The sequence below is a fragment of the Microtus oregoni genome, unplaced genomic scaffold, assembly GCF_018167655.1.
Source record: "Microtus oregoni isolate MIOR12 unplaced genomic scaffold, Mior012 000006F_ref0000085, whole genome shotgun sequence".
Taxonomy (NCBI): Eukaryota; Metazoa; Chordata; class Mammalia; order Rodentia; family Cricetidae; genus Microtus; species Microtus oregoni.
Window position 1 is genome coordinate 7,507,336 of NW_024543065.1, and position 18,825 is coordinate 7,526,160.

The following is an 18,825-nucleotide window of genomic DNA, read 5'->3' on the forward strand; positions in this document are numbered from 1 at the left end:
TGTCTTTCTTTAAAGTATCCAAGAAATTAGGCTCCAACAACAAATGTGTATTGAACCAAATTACAGTTTTGTAAAGTACAAGGGGGTAAAAATATGACTAGCTATATATTTAAGACAGCTACATGGACAGAAGAAATATTTTAATAAAATTGTGAGATGTCTCTCATTTGTTTAAAGTTCTAGTATGTTGATTTAAGACATTTTACCCAAAATCTTTTCTAAACATGTAATACTATATAACCAGCCCATGTAGTCCTTGGCCTGAGAGCATCAGCTGCATCTGGGGCTTGGATGTCTAAAAGTTATTACTTACTCCAGACCTATTGGAACTTTGGGGAAAGCTTCCAGCTGATTCTGATGCACTCCAGTGTAATTCAAGTCTGATTTTCTAGTATTTCATTTTGCTTTTATTTTCACATTGGATTAGTGCTTTTAGTAGTCTTAAATATATCTGTTATACCCTTTCCATTTCATGTTTCAAGACAATAATTTAAATAATAAGCAAAAAATAGAAATTTTGTGAATTAAAAATTCAGGTATGTTGGTACTCAATTTAACAAATGTTCAGGTGATAGAGCTAGTGATAAGCTTTATTTCTTAGATAAGTGCCACTGCGTGTGATTGGTGTGTGGGTTGTAAAGGTGATAGAGTGTTTTTTTTTCTGAACTTTGGTATTGGTTGTGTGCAAAGGTCTCAGAGGATCTCTGGCCTTCTACTTCTCCAGCCTGCCCCAGACACTCTTAGCTTGCACCTGACCAGTACCTTGGTGAGGCAGTTCATTCAGGGCCTCCTTCACTCCAGTCTTTCTACACAGCCAGTGTATAGTGTGTTCTGTGTTCATGTGCACAGCCACACTTGGAAGCAATCATCAGATCAAACTTTTAATGAAAATATTATTTGTTTTCTTTAAATTAGATGCAAGGGTTTTTTTTGTAATTTCACTAAATCAAATGAATGCCTTACTAAATGAATTTGTATGACTGAAGTAAAGCATCAAAACTATAGTATCAATTTTCTAAATCAAAAACATCTAAAATGTTCATAACTATCAATGCCAATTATTTCTTCTTTTTACTCTCCTTTTTAAAAAATTGGCCAACTGATAGGGAAGAAACTTAGGGAATGATAACTTAGATTATCCCAATGGAATTACTTAGATATTTTTTTAATGGCATTTGTTCCATTTTAATATGGCCAGAATCTTGGTATTTTAAGGACTGCTTTCAAGTCAAGGACATGAATGGACTCTGTCACATTAACAGTAGTCTCTGTGGGACTGAGAAGCACAGAAGAGCATCCAGAGCCTGATTCTGGTGTTAAGTTGGTTGGCGTTGTCAGTTCTACTTACTATTTTCTCTTCTTCTGATTTTTTTTTTTTTTTTTTTTTTGTGACCTCTAGACTGTGAAAGGTGGAATCTCTGAAACAAGAATTGAGAAACGCATTGTGATCACAGGAGATGCAGCCCTTGATCACGATCAGGTAAGGGCCTTGCCTGTCCCATCTGTGTCTAGTTACCTCCTGGTGCATCCAAAGTATGGCGGAAGGACACCTCCCAGCCTGTCCTGTGAGCTTTCCTAAACACACCAGCACAAAACATGAAGTAATGTTTGTCTTTCACTGGAATGGGGACTTCTGGTGATCAGTAGGAATTCACATTGGCCTGGTTTAAAGACAAGTTGTTAAATATTTTAAAACAAATGGCAGTAAATGACAGTGCCCAAACAAACAAACAAGCTACCAAGGTTTCTTATGCTTAGTTGTGGAACATTTTCAAGTGATTGTGTAGCATAGAAAAAGTTAGACTAGTGACTACTAAGTATTTTTCCTGTGGTAATCTGGGGTTGTAAAGGGAAGGAAAGATCTCATATTTCTTTCAAAATGAAAAATTTGTATTGAATCTATTTTTTTGTTATTTTGTTTTTAAAACCAGAACTATGTTTCAGTTCTAAGATAGGTCAATGCTTGGTTATAAAGCAGGTAGGTAAGAAGTGGGGCTGCTGGAAGCTTGGTCTTAGACTAGCCGCAAGTGATGACAAGAGTGTCTGTCTGTCTGTCTGCCTCCTTCCCTCCCTCCCTCCCTCCCTCATTTACTTTTCTAATCTCCTTTCCTTTCTCCTCCTCCTCCTCCTCCTCCTCCTCCTCCCCTTCCTTCCTTCCTTCCTTGCTTCCTTCCTTCCTTCTCCCTTCCTTTTCTTTTTTCTTAGTTTTTCTTTTTGATTAATTTTAAAAAGGAGAATAAGGTATTTTTCTCCACAACTTGAAGAAAGGAATAGAAGTGCTTAGCAGACCTTTTCTGTTGGAGAATAGGGACAAGTGATAGACACACAGCTTTGAACATGGTACTCTGCCCAGGAGGGCTGCTATTAGAAATAAGAATTGCTTGCTTGAGAAAGGCTCTGTGTATGACCAGAAAGGATGAAATTTTGTGACCTTTGTAAGCATAGTATTTTGATTACATGTTTCATAATGTTTGGGATCCATTTGTTTGCCTGTTGGTTTGTTGTGTTTTCAGTTTCTAAGGGTTAGAGATAAAGTTGCCCCAGATGCTAAGTATGAACTTAAGAGTGGGGGATTCCTACTCTTAGGAAGAGTATTTTCCAATCATTGTTTTAGTCTTTTTCCCTTTCATGCTTTACAATACTTGCCCAGCTGGGTATCCCTCAGGTTTTACCTTTTAACTTCTTTGCCTTGAAAACTCAAGTTTATGTAGCATTGCTTGTAAAAGGCAAATATAAATAACAAATATGAAACATGTGGTTCCTAAAATAACACAATTCTATTTAAAAAGGATGATTCAGTATTCTGAACAGTTTATGTATGAGCATACCATCTCTTTTATGCTTCAGCACTGGTTAAGTGGTGTCCGATCTGCATAGCTGCCACAAGATGCTCATGATGGGCTCACTTTCTCCTTAAAGAGGGATCCTTGGAACTATGTACATTAAATGAAATTGGTCTCTTGACAAAAACTGATGCTGGTCATATAGTGACTAATACCATTTTTTTCTAGTTCCTTCCTTTTGTTCAAAGAAATCTTAGTAATGGAAGATTCCTTTATTTGAGAGAGACACAAAAATGTCTCACATTGATATATCTGATAGGCATACTCCCATAGAAACCAGCTCAGCATCTCTTCCTTCTCTGCTGGTCATAATTTGCTGCTCCATTCCAGCAAGGAAAAAACTACACTGTACTTACTCTTAGCATATTTCTTTCTAATAAAATAGTTCTCAGCTTGGTATGGTGCTACATGCTTGTTGTCCTACATCAGCTCTCAGGAGACTAAAGTAGAAGAAGCCAAGAAGTTCAAGGCTAACCTGACTATACTGAGACCCAGGTTTACTTTTTTTTGCCTATAAATTTGGCAGTATGATATTTCTCATGGTCTTTATTATTGCTATAGTAATATTTTATTAACATTTTATTATTACATTTAATTTCTTAAGCTGATATACAATGAAAGAAATTACAAGCATAATTTTAAGATACAGGCTGAAGAGGTGACTCAGTAATTAAGAGCCACTGGCTCTTCTTCTAGAAGATCCAGGCTTCCTTTTCAGCACTCATTTGGTGGATCACAAACATCTGTAACTTCAGTTCTAGGAGATCTTACACTCTGTTCTGTCCTCCATGGACATCAGCATACACCTGGTACACAGATATACATGCAGGCAAAATACCCATTCATATAAAACAATAAATTAATATGTGCTGGGTGTTGATTATGGCTTGTCCTCTTCTCCTTTACTCTATAGGTTACCTAGATTTAATGAACAAAGCTCCAGAGTATACTCCATGTCTTTGTTAGGGTTTCTGTTGCTCTGAAAAGAAACCATGACCATAGCAACTCTTAATAGAGGAAAACATTTAATTGGGGCTACTTAGAGTTTAGAGGTTCATCATGGTGGGACATGGCAGTATGTAGACAGACATGGTGTTGGAGAATGCTAACAGTTCTACATTTTGGTCTTCAGGCAGCAGGAAGTGAACTGAGTCACTCTGAGCATAGCTTGAGCATATGAGAGCTCAAAGCCCACCCCAACTGTGACACACTTCCTCCAACAAGGCCACACCTCCTAATAGTTTCACTCCCATTGGGGGCTGTTTCTTCAAACCACCACACTCCATAATTTTATAGCAGAGAAGAACTGTAACATGATCCAGTAATGTGTTTGTTCCCAAAGACAGACACCAGAGCAAAAGAAAGGTTACACTGCTCTTCACTGTTTTCAGATACATAATTAAAGTGATCTATATCTTAAGAGGAATTTTTTTTTTTTTTTTTTTTAGGATTCTTTCCTAGACTTTGTTTTTCTGTGGGATTTTTTTTTCTTTCAGAACTTCTTTACAAATGAAAATCTCAATAATTAAGAAAGATATGTCTCCCTCTTAAAAATACGGTCTTTGCATGTTACATCATTTGCTCTCTGAAATAGAGGTATTCGTCTTTCTTGCTGCCTCATCCTTGAAGAGACCATGGAGCTGTGTAGTCACACTCTGGATCCTACCCATGTGCTGCTGGTGCTGACTGCTTGGAGTTGAGAAAGAGCCATTAACCTTGAGCCTCCAGCTGCCAAGTCTTGACCTGCTGTCAGACAGTCTACTTCTTCTTAATGATTGTTTTTATGGTTATTATTGTTCTTTATTTCTGTCCCCTATAAGTTTATGGGCATTTTTTCTTATAATGATTTAGTATAATCTTTTTAAATTCATACAATTACTTAGAGTCCTAGATGACAAAGATTAGAAGACCTGGTCCCATGTCTTGGAGTTTTCAGCTGTTAAGTTGTAGCTACTACCATTTGTATAGATGAGGCACTGTACTTGTTAGTTGACATCATTTCCTAAATTCTTACAACAAACCTCAAAATGATCTGTATTGCCTTGTCATTAGTCTAAGCTTCCGGGTGAGAATTCTATAAAGCTCAGAGGAAAACCACATTCTCCTAATACCACAGTGAGTACACACCTGATTTCAAAGCCAGTTTCCTCCTGTATACATCACCCTTAGAGGTGCACAGGAAAGTCAGGAAGCAGAGAAAATGTCAGGCGATTTCTGAAATGATCAGTGAATCCAATTTGAATGACTCTGTTATTGTAAATGAAGACCACAAGAACAGTTTGGCTGGACCTTTTGTCTGGTAGATGAAGGTGCATGTATTCTGCCATCTTTAGGCAGAACCAAATACTCAGCTCATGATTGCTGTTCTTCTGATCCTGGTAGGCGCTGGCTCAGGCCATCAGGGAAGCCAGAGAGCAGCACCCGGATATGTCGGTCACAAGGGTGGTAGTGCACAAAGAAACAGAGTTGGCAGAGGAAGGAGAAGAGTAAGGTAAGTGAGCCTGGCCATCCACAACCTTCCCTGCGACCACTCTGGGATCCTTTGCTATGCAGTTTTCTATCAGGGTCTTTGAATGATTTTCTTCGTCGTGTTGTTATCATCAAGCGCACCTGCTCAGATGTGTATACTCAGAATCTCTGTGGTCTGTTGGCTGTCTGCTGCAAATGACTGCTAGCAGTCCACATTCCTTCTCTCTATCAAGCTTGTTATTGGAATCTTTAATTAATGTTCACACTGGCCACTGGAGGTGCTGTTACTTTTATATTTCAGAGAAATTTATCTTGTATGATAATGAGCTAAGTCTTTAAAATCTATATGTTAAAAATCTATATGTTAAAACAGTGATCTATAAAGGAAGCATAATACTTGTATTACCTAAAAGTTGAAAGATCAAGGAGGGAAAGTATTGATAAATGATAGTTAATTTAACCAACAGTAAAGGATTCATATTCTCAAAAAGTTAAGAACTCCAAAGAAGCTGGGCGGTGGTGGCGCATGCCTTTAATCCCAGCACTCGGGAGGCAGAGGCAGGCGGATCTCTGTGAGTTCGAGGCCAGCCTGGTCTCTACAAGAGCTAGTTCTAGGACAGGTTCTAAAACCACAGTGAAACCCTGTCTCGAAAGAACTCTAAAGAACTATTAAGAGAATTTAAACACTTTTAGAGAAAAAAAAAACAGGGTGAAGATTACACAGGTAAACCATGTAAAAACTAAGTGAACTATAAACAAAAATCTTTGGCCTTACTATATTGCTTAAATTGGTGAAAAATTAAAGTTAGTGGAACATTTTTACCCATATGACAAAAATTTATGTCTTTACCAGTGTTGGAAGGTTATGAGATGAAACCATATTCACATAATGATGTATGTTATTTCTTAGAAGACAGTTGGGCAAAACCTATCTCAAAACATTAGACTGGCCTATCTTTAAACTACTTTTAAGAACTTAGGTGGGGGAGCTCAGCAAGTAAATGCTCTTGCTGCCTGCCGGCTAGACAGTCTCAGTCATCTCTGGGACTCCCTTGCTGGGAGAGAAACAACTCCTCTGACCTTGATGTGTGTGCTATGGCAGAAGTCTCCTTACACAATCATCTGTGTGTGCACACAAAATAACTAAAATAAAATCTAAAAGCAGTAAATTTGCTTAAATACTTAGGGATTGTATTAGGAGCTGCGGTGGGCTGTGTTCCCGCCCAGCTCCGCCTGGCTAGCTTTACCTGAAATAATTACACGGAAACTGTATTTTTTTGAACACTGCCTGGCCCATTAGTTCCAGCCTCTTATTGGCTAATTCTCACATCTCGATTAACCCATTTTTATTTTTTTTTTAACCCATTTTTAATAATCTGTGTAGCCCCACGAGGTGTGGCTTACCAGGAAAGATCTTAACCTGCGTCTGTGTCGAGTGGGAGAATCATGGTGACTGCCTGACTCTACTTCTTTCTCCCAGCATTCTGTTCTGTTTACTCTGCCCACCTAATTTTCTGTCCTATTAAAGGGCCAAAGCAGTTTCTTTATTTAACCATTGAAATCAACACAAAGCAGAAGACTCCCGCATCAAGGGATGTTTGCTGATATTCCTCTTCGAGGTCTATTATAGTGTATATTTTTAAAAAGACCTTGATGTCTTCTCTTTCATTCCTCCTTTTCTCTCTTATTTTATTAATTTGTATCTTCTTTGTCTGATAGTTAGTTTGGCTAACAGTTTTATCAATCTTACAAATTTTTCTAAAAGAACCAACTCTTTGTCTTATTGATTCTTTGTATTGTTTTGTCGTTGTTTGTTTCTATTTTATTGATTTCAGTCCTAAATTTGATTATTCTTCACTGTACTCATTTTGGGTATGATTTCTTCTTTTTGTTCTAGAACTTACAGGTGTGCCCTTAAGTTACTAATATGATGTCTTGTCAGGTTTTTTTTTAGACTGTTGAATTTATCAGTGAGGGGCCTACATGTAACTATAGTGACACTAGTGTTAGTACCAGTAACTCATTAGCATGAGACCAACCACATTTGGTTACTAGTAGCAATACATGAGATAACTTAAATGACAAGTACTATGGAATTAGTTAATACACTAGTTGCTTCCATGTAATGACTAAAGAATTCTTGAAGTGCATAATTATGACATCTGTTAGGATTTTATAAAACAGGTCTTATCACATAGAGTACACAGTAAGATTACTTCTGAAAGCCTGTACTTTGAACAGTCAGAGGACAGATAACTCAGGGAAATGCTGAGGCCACAGAACATTCATCTTTTGCCTTGTATAGTAGAATTGTTTGCTCATCCATCTGAAGAGAGTGAGGACCCTTACTAGGTCATAGCCTCAGTGCTAAGATTTTTATTTTGCTAATTTCTTCGACATGAAATGATATATAATTGTGATTGTAATTTTAGTTTTTTTTTCCATTTTTCTTGCATGATTCTTTGTATTGTTTTGTCATTTGCTTGTTTGTTTCTATTTTAGTGATTTTAGCCCTAAATATTTTCTTCTTTGTTTTTAGCACTTAAAACCTCAGGTTTATTTATTTATTTATTTTTTAGAGGTAGTTTCTTTTCTTTTGCTGTTTTTATTGACCTATATATTTTTCTCTGCCACCCTTCTACACTCCTCTTGATCCCCATGCTCACAATTTACTTAGGAGATCTTGTCTTTTTCTATTTCCAATGTAGATTGGATCCGTGTCAGGATCCAATGTTGTCTAGGTTCTCTGGGATTGTGAATTGTAGTCTGCTTTATATCTAAAAGCCACTTATGAGTGAGTACATATGATATTTATCTTTCTTGGTCTGGATTACCTCACTCAATATGATGTTTTCTAGATCCAACTATTTGCCTGAAAATTTCAAGATGTCTTTTTTTCTGCTGTGTAGTACTCCATTGTGTAAATGTACCACATTTTTTTTATCCATTTTTCAGTCGAGGGGCATTTATGTTGTTTCCAGGTTCTGGCTATGATAAATAATGCTGCTATGAATATAGTTGAGCATATGTCCTTGTGGTATAATTGAGCATCCTTTGGATATATATACCCAAAAGTGGTATTGCCAGGTCTTGAGGTAGGTTGTTTACTAATTTTTTGAGAAATCACCATATTGATATCCAAAGCAGCTCTACCAGTTTGCACTCCCACCAGCAAAGGAGGGGTGTTCTCTTTACCCCACATCTTCTCCAGCATAAGTTGTCATCAGTGTTTGAGCTTAGGCACTCTTAACAGGTGTAAGATGGAATCTCAGAGTTGTTTTGATTTGCATTTCTCTGGTAACTAAGGATGGCGAACATTTCCTTATGTGTCTTTCAGCCATTTTAGACTCCTTTGTTGAGAGTTCTCTGTTTAGGTCTGTACTCCATTTTCTTTATTGGATTATTTGTTCTTTTGATAACCGATTTCTTGAGTTCTTTGTATATTTTGGAGATCAGCCGTCTGTCAGATGTCGGGGTGGTGAAGATCTTTTCCCATTCTCTAGGCTACCAGAATGCTTCTCAGTTTCAGGAATTCCCATTTATTAATTGTTTCTCCCAGTGTCTGTGCTACTGGGGTTATATTTAGGAAGTGGTCTCCTGTGTCACTGCATTCAAGTGTAGTTCCCACTTTTTCAGTTTAGTGTGGTTGGTTTTGTGTTGAGGTCTTTGATCCATTTGGACTTGAGTCTTCTGCATGACAATAGATATGGATCTATTTTCATTCTTCTACATGTTGATGTCTGGTTATGGTTAGCACCATTTGTTGAATATGCTTTCTTTCCATTCCTATTTTTTGCTTTTTTGTCAAAAATCAGGTGTTTGTAGGTGTGTGGATTGATATCTGGGTCTTCAATTCAGTTCCATTGGTCCTCCTGTCTGTTTTGAATGCCTATACCTGGCTGTTTTCAGTACTGTAGCTCTGTAATAGAGTTTGAAGTCAGGAATTGTGATGCCCCCAAAGTTCTTCCATTGTACAGTATTGTTTTGGCTATCCTGGGTTTTTTGCTTTTCCATATGAAGTTGAGTATTGTTCTTTCAAGGTCTGTGAAGAATTTTGCTAGGATTTTGATAGACATTTTTTTAGCCCTAAAATTGATTATTCCTTGCTGGTACTCCTTTGGGTATGATTTCTTTTTCTTTCTTTCTTTTCTTCAAGAACTTACAGGTGTGCCCTTAAGTTACCAATACTAGATCTGGTCCTTTTTTTTTTTTCTCATGTAGTCAGTGCAGGAAAACTTGCTTCACTGTCTTCATCGTGTCCCGTAGGTTTGGCTGTGCTGTGTTTTCATTTTCATTCTATTCTAAAATGATTTTAATTTCTTCCTTAATTCCTGTCTGATCTCCCTTTCCATTCGGTGGTGACTTGTTTAGTTTCTATGAGTTTGTAAACTTTCTGTTATTGTTGATTTCCAGCTTTAATCCCGGTGGGCAGATAAGATGCAGGGTCTTACTTCAACTTTCTTGTATCTGTTGAGACTCACTTTGTCTCCAAGTATGTGATCAATTTTGGAGAAAGTTCCATGACCTGCTGAGAAGAAGGTGTGTTCTTTTGTATTTGAATGAAAGTGTAAATGTTTGATTAATAACATCATTTAGTTCCAGAATTTCTGGTTTTGTTTTTTTTTGTTGTTGTTGTGTTTTTGTATAAATGACCTATTAGTGAGAGTTGGGTATTAGAATCTCCTACCATCGTGTATGAGGGTTAGTATGTGGTAGAAATTGTAGTAGTATTTCTTTTATGAACGTGGGTGCCACTGTGTTTGGTCTGTAAATGTGTACAATTGCAATATCCTCTTGGCTTTTCCTTTGATGAGTATGTAGTGTGTCCTTCCTCATCTCTTTTGATTGTTTTTGTTTTGAAATCTTTTTTGTCAGATATTAAAATGGCTACACCTACTTGTTTCCTGAGTTCATTAGTGTGGAATATCTTCTTCCATCTTTTTATCCTAAGGTGATTTCTGTCCTTGACAGTTGGATGTGTTTCTTGAATGCAACAGAAGGATGGCTCCTGTCTACAGCTGCCTTTCTGTAGATGTCACGATTGGGTTTTTTGCCTTTAAAAACCTAAACATACTGAAAGTTAATGCTGCTGCTTCCTGTTGTACTTGGCACAGCCACACCAGCAGTAAATTTAGACTCTATATGACTTATACAGGTATCTCTGGAGTTTTCCCTTCAGACACTTTATAACTTTATGCGCCAAGTGAAACTTTTTCTCTGATCCAGTCTATTTGGTGTTCTGTATGCTTCTTATACCTCGATAGGCATGTATTCCTTTAGCTTAGGGAAATTTTCTTGTATGATTTTTGTTGAAAATATTTTTGTGCCTTTGAATTAGGTTTCTTCTCCTTCCTCTTCTATTACTCATAGATTTGGTGTTTACATGTTGTCCCAGAATTCCTAGGTCTTTTGTGCCAGAATTTATTTATTTATTTGTAACATTTAACATTTTCTTTGACTGAGGTATCCATTTCTTCTATTGTGTCTTCAATGCCTGAGATTCTGTTTGCCATCTCTGGTATTTTGAGTGATGTTTTTGTTAGACTCTCTAAATTTTTTTTTTCCAGTTTTGCCTCAGTTTGGGTTTTCTTTAGCAGTTCTATTTGTACTTTCATGACTTGACTTGTTTTCATCACTTCATTCCACTTTGTGTTTTCACAGACTTTATTAATGGATTTATTCATGTCCTCTTTAAGGACCTTGAACATATTCATAATAGCTATTTTGAAGTCCTTGTCTTATGCTTTATTTATATTGCGGTTCTCTGGGACTACTGTAGTAGGATTGCTGTGTCCTGGTGGAGACATAGTGTCTTATGTATTAATGATTTTGTTTTTGCATTGGTATCTAAGCTTAAGGGTTTGGAATGACTATAATTTTAGGTATTGATGTGTGGTCTTGTTTGTGATGGATGTTTTCTGTTCCTTATTTCTCTCTTGATCTTATGAAAGTATGGTGGCTGTGAGTCACCTGTAGAGAGTGCTTCCGGGTCCCTGCCAGGTTTGATATGTTTCTAGGTATTGGGCACTGACACAGGGAATGGAGATGGGCTAGAATGGGGCTTTGAGAAGGCTCTACAGGAAAGAGGAAAGCTGGGTCTGCCATGGGATTTGCGTGAGTCCACAGGAGTAGAGACAAAGTCAGGACAGGTCCCTGCATGTGGTCTGCTCCGGAGCTGGGCATAAGACGGGGGAATTAGCAGTGGAGGACCAGAAGGAGAGTAAGGATATCTTACCTGATTGCCAGGAAGGTATGGCCAGAGAGGGTCGCCCCCTCCCCTTGTAGAAAATGCCACCAGGTCCTGATCTCTGACACAAAGGGATGAGGTAAGGGAGGAAGACTAGGTCCCTGGAGCCCCACATAATGGAGGTAGAGAGGGAGGACAAGCCCTGCAGGTGGGCTGCTAAGGGGCTGGCAATGAGATTGGGGACTGGAAATGGAGGGCAGGAAAGGAAAGTGGAGATGACAAAATCTGTTAAAAAAATTTTTAAAAAAATATAAGACAAAAAACAATAGCCACCAAAAACACTAATACCTTCATCATCTCAAGTGGTATTGTATTTTAATACATTTTTGAATAAATGAAGTATTTAGATTATTCCTGGAACTTATATTTACTTTGACCAGTGAATTAATATGTACATTCTTTGGTTCCTCCTGAACAATGTTAAAATGTGCATTTTGAATAAACCGACAAAAATTGGAAGTTTTGTTTTTTTTTAGAGTACCTGTCCTGCAGGATACAGCTCTTGTTAGATTTCTTGATAATGTAATAAGGAAAACAAGTCTAAGGTCACATGTAAGGTAAACAAGCTAGATAGGTTTGGGAGAATTGATTGACGTATTAAGATATTTAACAAGTACTCAGAAATGCTTGGGTGGGTTAGGCATTAAGAATTTGGGCCCTTTTGTCACAGGAGGGCTATGCTCCAGGGAAGGAGGTGTGACTGTTAAGGTGTTCTGAAGGACTGCCATCAGTGCAGCCTGTTATTTGGAAGCCAGAGTGTGAAGTCTCTAGGTAAAGAGGAGTTCTCAGCACTTCAACATTACTACCCTCTGACAGGCTACAGCTCCATCTGGAATGTTTTCCTTTGCTGGCCAACTGTCAGGAAGCATCAGTTTGTCCTGCCAGCATCCCACAGAGGCAGACAGTAGGTGGCCCAAGATAAGCAGCAGGACCAGGACAATGTATATCCTATAGTCAGAGAATAATCGCTGTCTGCAGTGTATATTTCTCTCCCCTCATGTCCCTTCCTAACCTGGAAGAAAAGCACTAAGGTTCACTAAGGTTTCGATAAAGCTCTGAAAGTAGGGCAAAGGGAATGCCCAAAATCAGTCAGAGAACAGCTTGCAAAGAACTTCCCAGGACTGCCTTTCTCAGCTAGTGGTGGGCAGCTTAAGGTGAGCGAGCGTTCAGTCTTTGTGACTTTTATGTCCTTTCAAGGCTGTTCCCTCTGCCAGCTTATCCCAACTGCCTTTTTATTAGGGCTCAAGCAGACACAAAATATTAACAACCTGCGTGTCTGGAGTGGTATATGTTTTCAGAGTCCTAATCAGGAGAGGAATCCTGGCTTGGTGTGATCTGTAGGTGTCACACTGAGCCACACACAGACAGGTGTTGCGACTCAGCTTCTGTTGGCTTCACCAATTGTCTGAGCTTCAAATGAGCCTTTTTGAAATGCTCCATCCTGGAGTAGCCACTGCTGTCAGGTAAAGTGAAGTGAACTTCCTTTTTATCGGAGCAGTGAGAGCCAGAGTAGGAAATGATGGAGGAGTGGCAGCACCTGCATTTCCTCCATACTTTGATGGGTAGTCTAGATAAAGGCAGTTAATAGTAACACCTTCCTATGTAGAGCACTGGGATAATCAGATGGAGATGGAGAGAAAGGAAAACGACCAGACCAGTGGAAGGAATGTTGGATAGAGCAAATCCTACTCTGCAGTTATATCCAGGTTCTAAAAGAGCAGGAAAGATTTGCTAAAAACAAGTGTGCCTTCCCTTCTATGTTACTTGTTACTTGGTAGTCTTTGCATAGGATATTTGAGTGCAGCAATCACATGTTTACCACTGTATGTTAGTAATATATATCAATAGTGTATATGATGGTTGGCTTGTTGTTTGATTGATTGAAAGTGAGCTAGAATCAAAACAACTCTGAGATTCCATCTTAACACCTGTAAGAATGGCCAAGATCAAAAACACTGATGACAACTTATGCTGCAGAGGTTGTAGGGGAAAGGGAACACTTCTGCATTGCTGGTGGGAACGCAAGCTGGTACAGCCCCTTTGGATGTCAGTGTGGCAGTTTCTCAGAAAATTAGGAAACAACCTTCCTCAATAATACCACTTTTGGGTCTATATCCAAAGAATGCTCAAATTGTGCCACAAGGACATGTGCTCAACTATGTGCATAGCAGCTCTGTTTGTCATAGTCAGAACCTGGAATCAAACTAAATGCCCCTCTACTGAAGAATGGATGAAGGAAAATGTGGTACATTTACACAATGGAGTACTACACAATAGAAAAAAATAACGACGTCTTGAATTTTGCAGGAAAATGGATGGAGCTATTTTGAGTGAGGTAACCCAGACACAGAAAGACAATTATTACATGTACTCACTCACGGGTGGTTTTTAAACATAAAGAAAACCAGCCTACAAACCACATGCCCAGAGAATTTAGACAACAGTGAGGACACTAAGAGAGACTTTCGTAGATCTGATCTACATGGAAAATAGAAAAAGACAAGATCTTGTGGGTAAATTGGGAGCATGGGGACCTTGGGAGGATAGGGTTAAAGGAAAGAGGGGAGAGGCAGGGAGGAGAGCAGAGAAAAATGTAGATCTCATTAAAAATCAATTAAAAAAAAAAGAAAGTGTGCTAGATTATATGGTGTCCTATAACAGGGAAACCGTAGTACTGGGATCAAAAGTGTGTGACTCCCAAACACTGGGATTAAAGATGTGAACCACCACCACCTGGATCTATCTATGGATTGATAGTGGGTATCCCAGGGTTGCCTTGAACTCACAGAGATCTCTCTGCCTCTGTCTCCTTTAGGAGGAGGGCCCTCTTGTTCGTCCTGGCCACCCAGGTCACTTAGACCAGAAATAATCACACAGAAACTATATTAATTAAATCACTGCTTGGCCCATTAGCTCTGGCTTCTTATTGGCTAACTATTAATTTAACCCATTTCTATTAATCTGTATATCACCATGAGGTCATAGCCTAACAGCAAAGTTTCAGCATGTATATCTCCACCAGCTCCATGGCATCTGTCTCTGACCCTGCCTCCTTTTCCTCCCAGCATACAGCCTAGCTTTCCCTACCTAGTTCTGTTCTTCCCTGCCGTAGGCTCAAAGCATATTTTTATTCATTAACCAATAAAAGCAACACATAGACAGAAGGACCTCCCACACCAGTCTCCTGAGTTCTGGGATTAAAAGTGTGTGCCACTTCTCCCTGGCCTGTATGGATGACTAGTGTGACTGCTTTGCCCTCTGATCTTCAGACAAGTTTTATTTATTAAAACACGAATAATATACCTCTATACTCTATACCTTCTGTGTCTCTTCACTTGTTCTCAGCACCTAAAGTAATCTTCCCTGTTCATCTTAATGAAGTAAAAACAGACTAACTTTCCCCAAATCTAGCTTAAAGCCTGCACTGGTTAACTTTTATTTCTATAGCAGTGCACTTCCCCTGAAGGGGACCTATGTGTCACTACTCCTGTTAGATGCCTGGAACCAAATAGTACTGGATCCTCCATGTACTGGCCCCTTTGCCTTTTCAGTTAAGGGAAGCCCTTTATGACTTCCTTTTAGTGTATCTGAATTGCAAATACCTCTCTGATCAGGAGCTTTGGGACCATTAATAAAGGAAATAGGGGCTCCTTGAATGCAGCCTCTATGAGGCCATGACATTTAACCTAATAATCAACAGAGCTGCTAAGTGATGAGTGGGTAAGTAGCATATCCATACTGACTCATAGTCGGGTGGGGCTGGGGAGCGCATTGTGCTACTCAGAATAGCCCTCGGTTTCAAACTTCAGTTTTGATTTCCCATTTAATGTTTTTGGACCACAGTTGACTCTAGGTACCTGCAACTGCAGAAGGGAAGACCAGATAACAGACATTGGGATGGGGTGGGGGTGGGGTTACACTATGTGTGTCGTCTCTTTTGTGGTAATTACATCATGTAGTATGGTCTTTGTTGCGAGCTCTATACTTGCCAATTTTCCAGAAATTGTAAGGCATCTAAGTTTTGGAATGAGCTGTTACGTTTATTTCCTGTTAACGTAGGCAGATAACTGTTGATTACTTGATTGAAAAGTTTGATTACTTAACTTTCTATTTAAGTCTGTTTTTGGAATAAGCTTTATGTCTTTTTTGTTTGTTTGTTTTTCTTTCCTAGAGAGTCAATTTTTTTAAAAGGAACCTTCAACTTCATGAATCTGAAGAACTTTGACCATTCCAAGTCTTCACTACTCCAGCAGTTTTGTGCTACAACTGGTAACGATGGCCAGAAGCCTGAAGAATTAAAATGCCAACACCAAACCTTACCTTAACAGCTCTGGTCCATACTGTCCCGTGTATCTCTAATATATTATTTGTTTTATAACCACTTCTAAATATTCTTTCTTCCTCTTTTCTTTCTGTCTTTTTTTCTTTTTTAATTCTTTGTTTTTTGTTAAGAGTTTTGTATTTGTTTCCTTTTCCTACCTGTTTTTTATGACTCATTTGCTCAAATGACAGTGAACACAACCAGCTCGGGCTGGTAAGGTGCTGTTCACTTGAACAGGTGCTGTTATATGGAAAGGAAACTCTGACTAATTTAGATAGTGGTTTTCTCTCTTTGAAGTAGTTTCCATTGTACTCGTACAGTCGGTATCTGCAGTTTTCAGACTGCAGTGAATGTACTGCATGAGGACAGATTAATACCAATTCGGAGCATTTTTTACATCTTGAAATATTTCTAATATTTGGGAATTACACTATGGATGACTTTTATATTGACTTTCCAGTCCTGTGACTTTGTATTTTAGTAAAGTCAGAGACTCTCTAGACTGGAGAATTATGAAGCTCACTGAACAAGCACTGTGTTCAGAGACCATCACCCACAGTGCAGTACTTCTCAGACATATGCTTTGCCACAGCATTCCAGAACAGGAGGAGAACCACAGAACGTGCCCTTCTCTTTTCCTACTAAAAGAAAATCAGGCAGCTTAAATTAAAGCCTTAGTGCTTTCTGTCTTAACCTTTCCAGTTTCAGTACTTCCCATTATTTGAACACTTGAGTAGAACACTTGCTTTGTATTAAACTTTGTCTACATGTAAAACTGACCTTTTGTTACTGTGCAGATATATCTCTTTAAGATAGTTTGATAACTCACAGGTTTGAAGATGCTGGGGATAAGAGGGTTGGGGACAGTGGTGGGGGGTTCTGTTGGTTATATGAAAGCTATTCCATTTAAAGCTGACACCAGAGACCTGATAGGGACTTATTAACTGTATTGAACATGTCTTTCATTTGCTTTTGACTGTATAGTTAGTGATGCCAGGTTAGATTTATAGCAGCTTCAAGTTGTATTAAATGATATTTTGCTTTATGTAATACTGTTATAAAATAAAACTTTGTTTATTCTATAAACTTGTCACTTCTTTTTATAAACATCAAAGAAGTAAACTGGAATGTGACTTTTCCATCAGAAAATCTAGTATTTTTAAAAATACTTAATAGCATTTTAAGAGTGGTTAAGCTCTGTTTTTGTGTTTGTTTGCTTGCTTGTTTTAGTTTGTTGCTGCTGCCAGCATCAGCGATCTGAGCTAGTGAAAGCATTGTGGAAAGATTCCTTGTACCTCGTTAAATGGTGCTCCTCACTTGTTTGAATTCTGCAAGGGAGATCTGACCTTTAATTGGTGTACATTCAGGAAGATTTCAGCTGCACCATTTGTGCCTTGCTGCTCTGCTCCATGTGCTACTTTATGTCCACTGTGTCTCCATGCACCGGGTGGAGCAAGCTTGCTGAGGGACTTCATCCAAATGTAATTGGAATGGCTTACTGGGAAGCTCTCACCAAGGCATACCACTTTACACAGAAAAAGAGTACAATCTTCTTGAAATGTTATATAGAATTCTTTATGTGGTCATTTAAAATGAGCACAGGAAATATAATTTGTAAAGCTGTCTTCTTTGAGATCTGTTCCTGCTAAATTATGTCTCAACTTGTGAAAGGCCTTTCTCACATTCTTTCCAATTGTTACAGAAACAACTCTCCAGAGAAGGCTGTCTCAGCTAGCCAAATATTGGAATATTATGAAACCAAATGTGCTTCTGTACATATATTTTCCATCAAAAAGTTAGTATTAGGGAACTCATTTAAAAATCATCTACTGGCCGGGCGCACACCTTTAATCCCAGCACTCGGGAGGCAGAGGCAGGCGGATCTCTGTGAGTTCGAGGCCAGCCTGGTCTACAAGAGCTAGTTCCAGGACAGGAACCAAAAGCGACGGAGAAACCCTGTCTCGAAAAATCAAAAAAACAAATCATCTACTGACCTTCCTGTGATGGGGACTGAGCACTCTTCTGTACATGGACCTCCTGATAATACCAATGATGGAAAGTACCTCTACCGCACCTGTGGACTAGGCAGTGCAGACAGGGGTCCTGGAGCAATCTGGAACATTTTAGTGAGATAGTGCCCAAAGAGCCGCTTGGCGCACAGTGTTGATGATTACCCCTGGTGGGAACATCAATAAAAGGAAGCTATCTTTTAAAATACCTTGTACTTGTGTTCTGACAAAGGGATTTTCAGAATGTCTTCATCTCACTTGTAAACTGGACCAAATGGCAGAGTAAGTAGGAAAGCAGATCCAAGAGTTTCAAGAAACAGATTAGAAGTTTTTAAGTAGAAAGAAATATTTGTAAATCCTTAATCTTATTAATTAAAATAAAAATCCTAAGAGTGTTTGCTTCCTGCCCCAGTCACTTTTAGGTCATTCATAGTAGGATCTGCACTGTAACCTGACACTGGTAACTCAGAATCTAAAGGAGGAAGTTTATTTTGTCTTACTAGTTCAGAGGGTTACAGTCTGTCACAGTGAGGCAAGCATAGGGGAGCAGATCACAAGCAGGCTTGTGTGGCACTTATCTCTTAATGCCCAAAAAGGAAGCAAGGCATTCAGGGCAGTGTGGAATTATCTCGGCTTGAGAAAAAACAGGCTAACTAAAAGATAGATCCGTTATATTTTTCTTTATTATAAGGGCAAACTCATGAAACAGGAACGAAGAAGTCCAAGCTCAGCAGTGTAGAGTGGGAACCACAGAGAGAACAAACTTTGGGCTGCCCAGTACCCAGAAAGCCACACCCTAACTTGGTCCCACCTCTTAAAGATAATTGGTTGACAAAGATTTCCCTATTAGGGCAGGACCGTGGACAGGTATAACTTTCAAGACCACAGCCATAATGTTCCACTTCTGCCAACCACAACCCACCTCCTAATGGCTCT

The 18,825-nt window shown here is 38.8% G+C and overlaps 1 protein-coding gene across 20 annotated transcripts in view; it reads left to right on the top strand.

Annotated features, from left to right (window-relative positions):
- Epb41l2 (erythrocyte membrane protein band 4.1 like 2) overlaps positions 1-16,956 on the top strand; it is a 173,190-nt gene extending 156,234 nt beyond the window's left edge. For all 20 annotated transcript variants that reach the window (XM_041654326.1, XM_041654330.1, XM_041654334.1 and 17 more), the window contains 3 exons: positions 1,400-1,480; positions 5,226-5,334; positions 15,731-16,956. In XM_041654326.1, coding sequence (XP_041510260.1) covers positions 1,400-1,480; positions 5,226-5,333 — 189 coding nt within the window. In that variant the 3' untranslated portion in view covers position 5,334; positions 15,731-16,956. The remainder of the gene's footprint in view (positions 1-1,399; positions 1,481-5,225; positions 5,335-15,730) is intronic.
- The last annotated feature ends 1,869 nt before the right edge of the window (positions 16,957-18,825 follow it).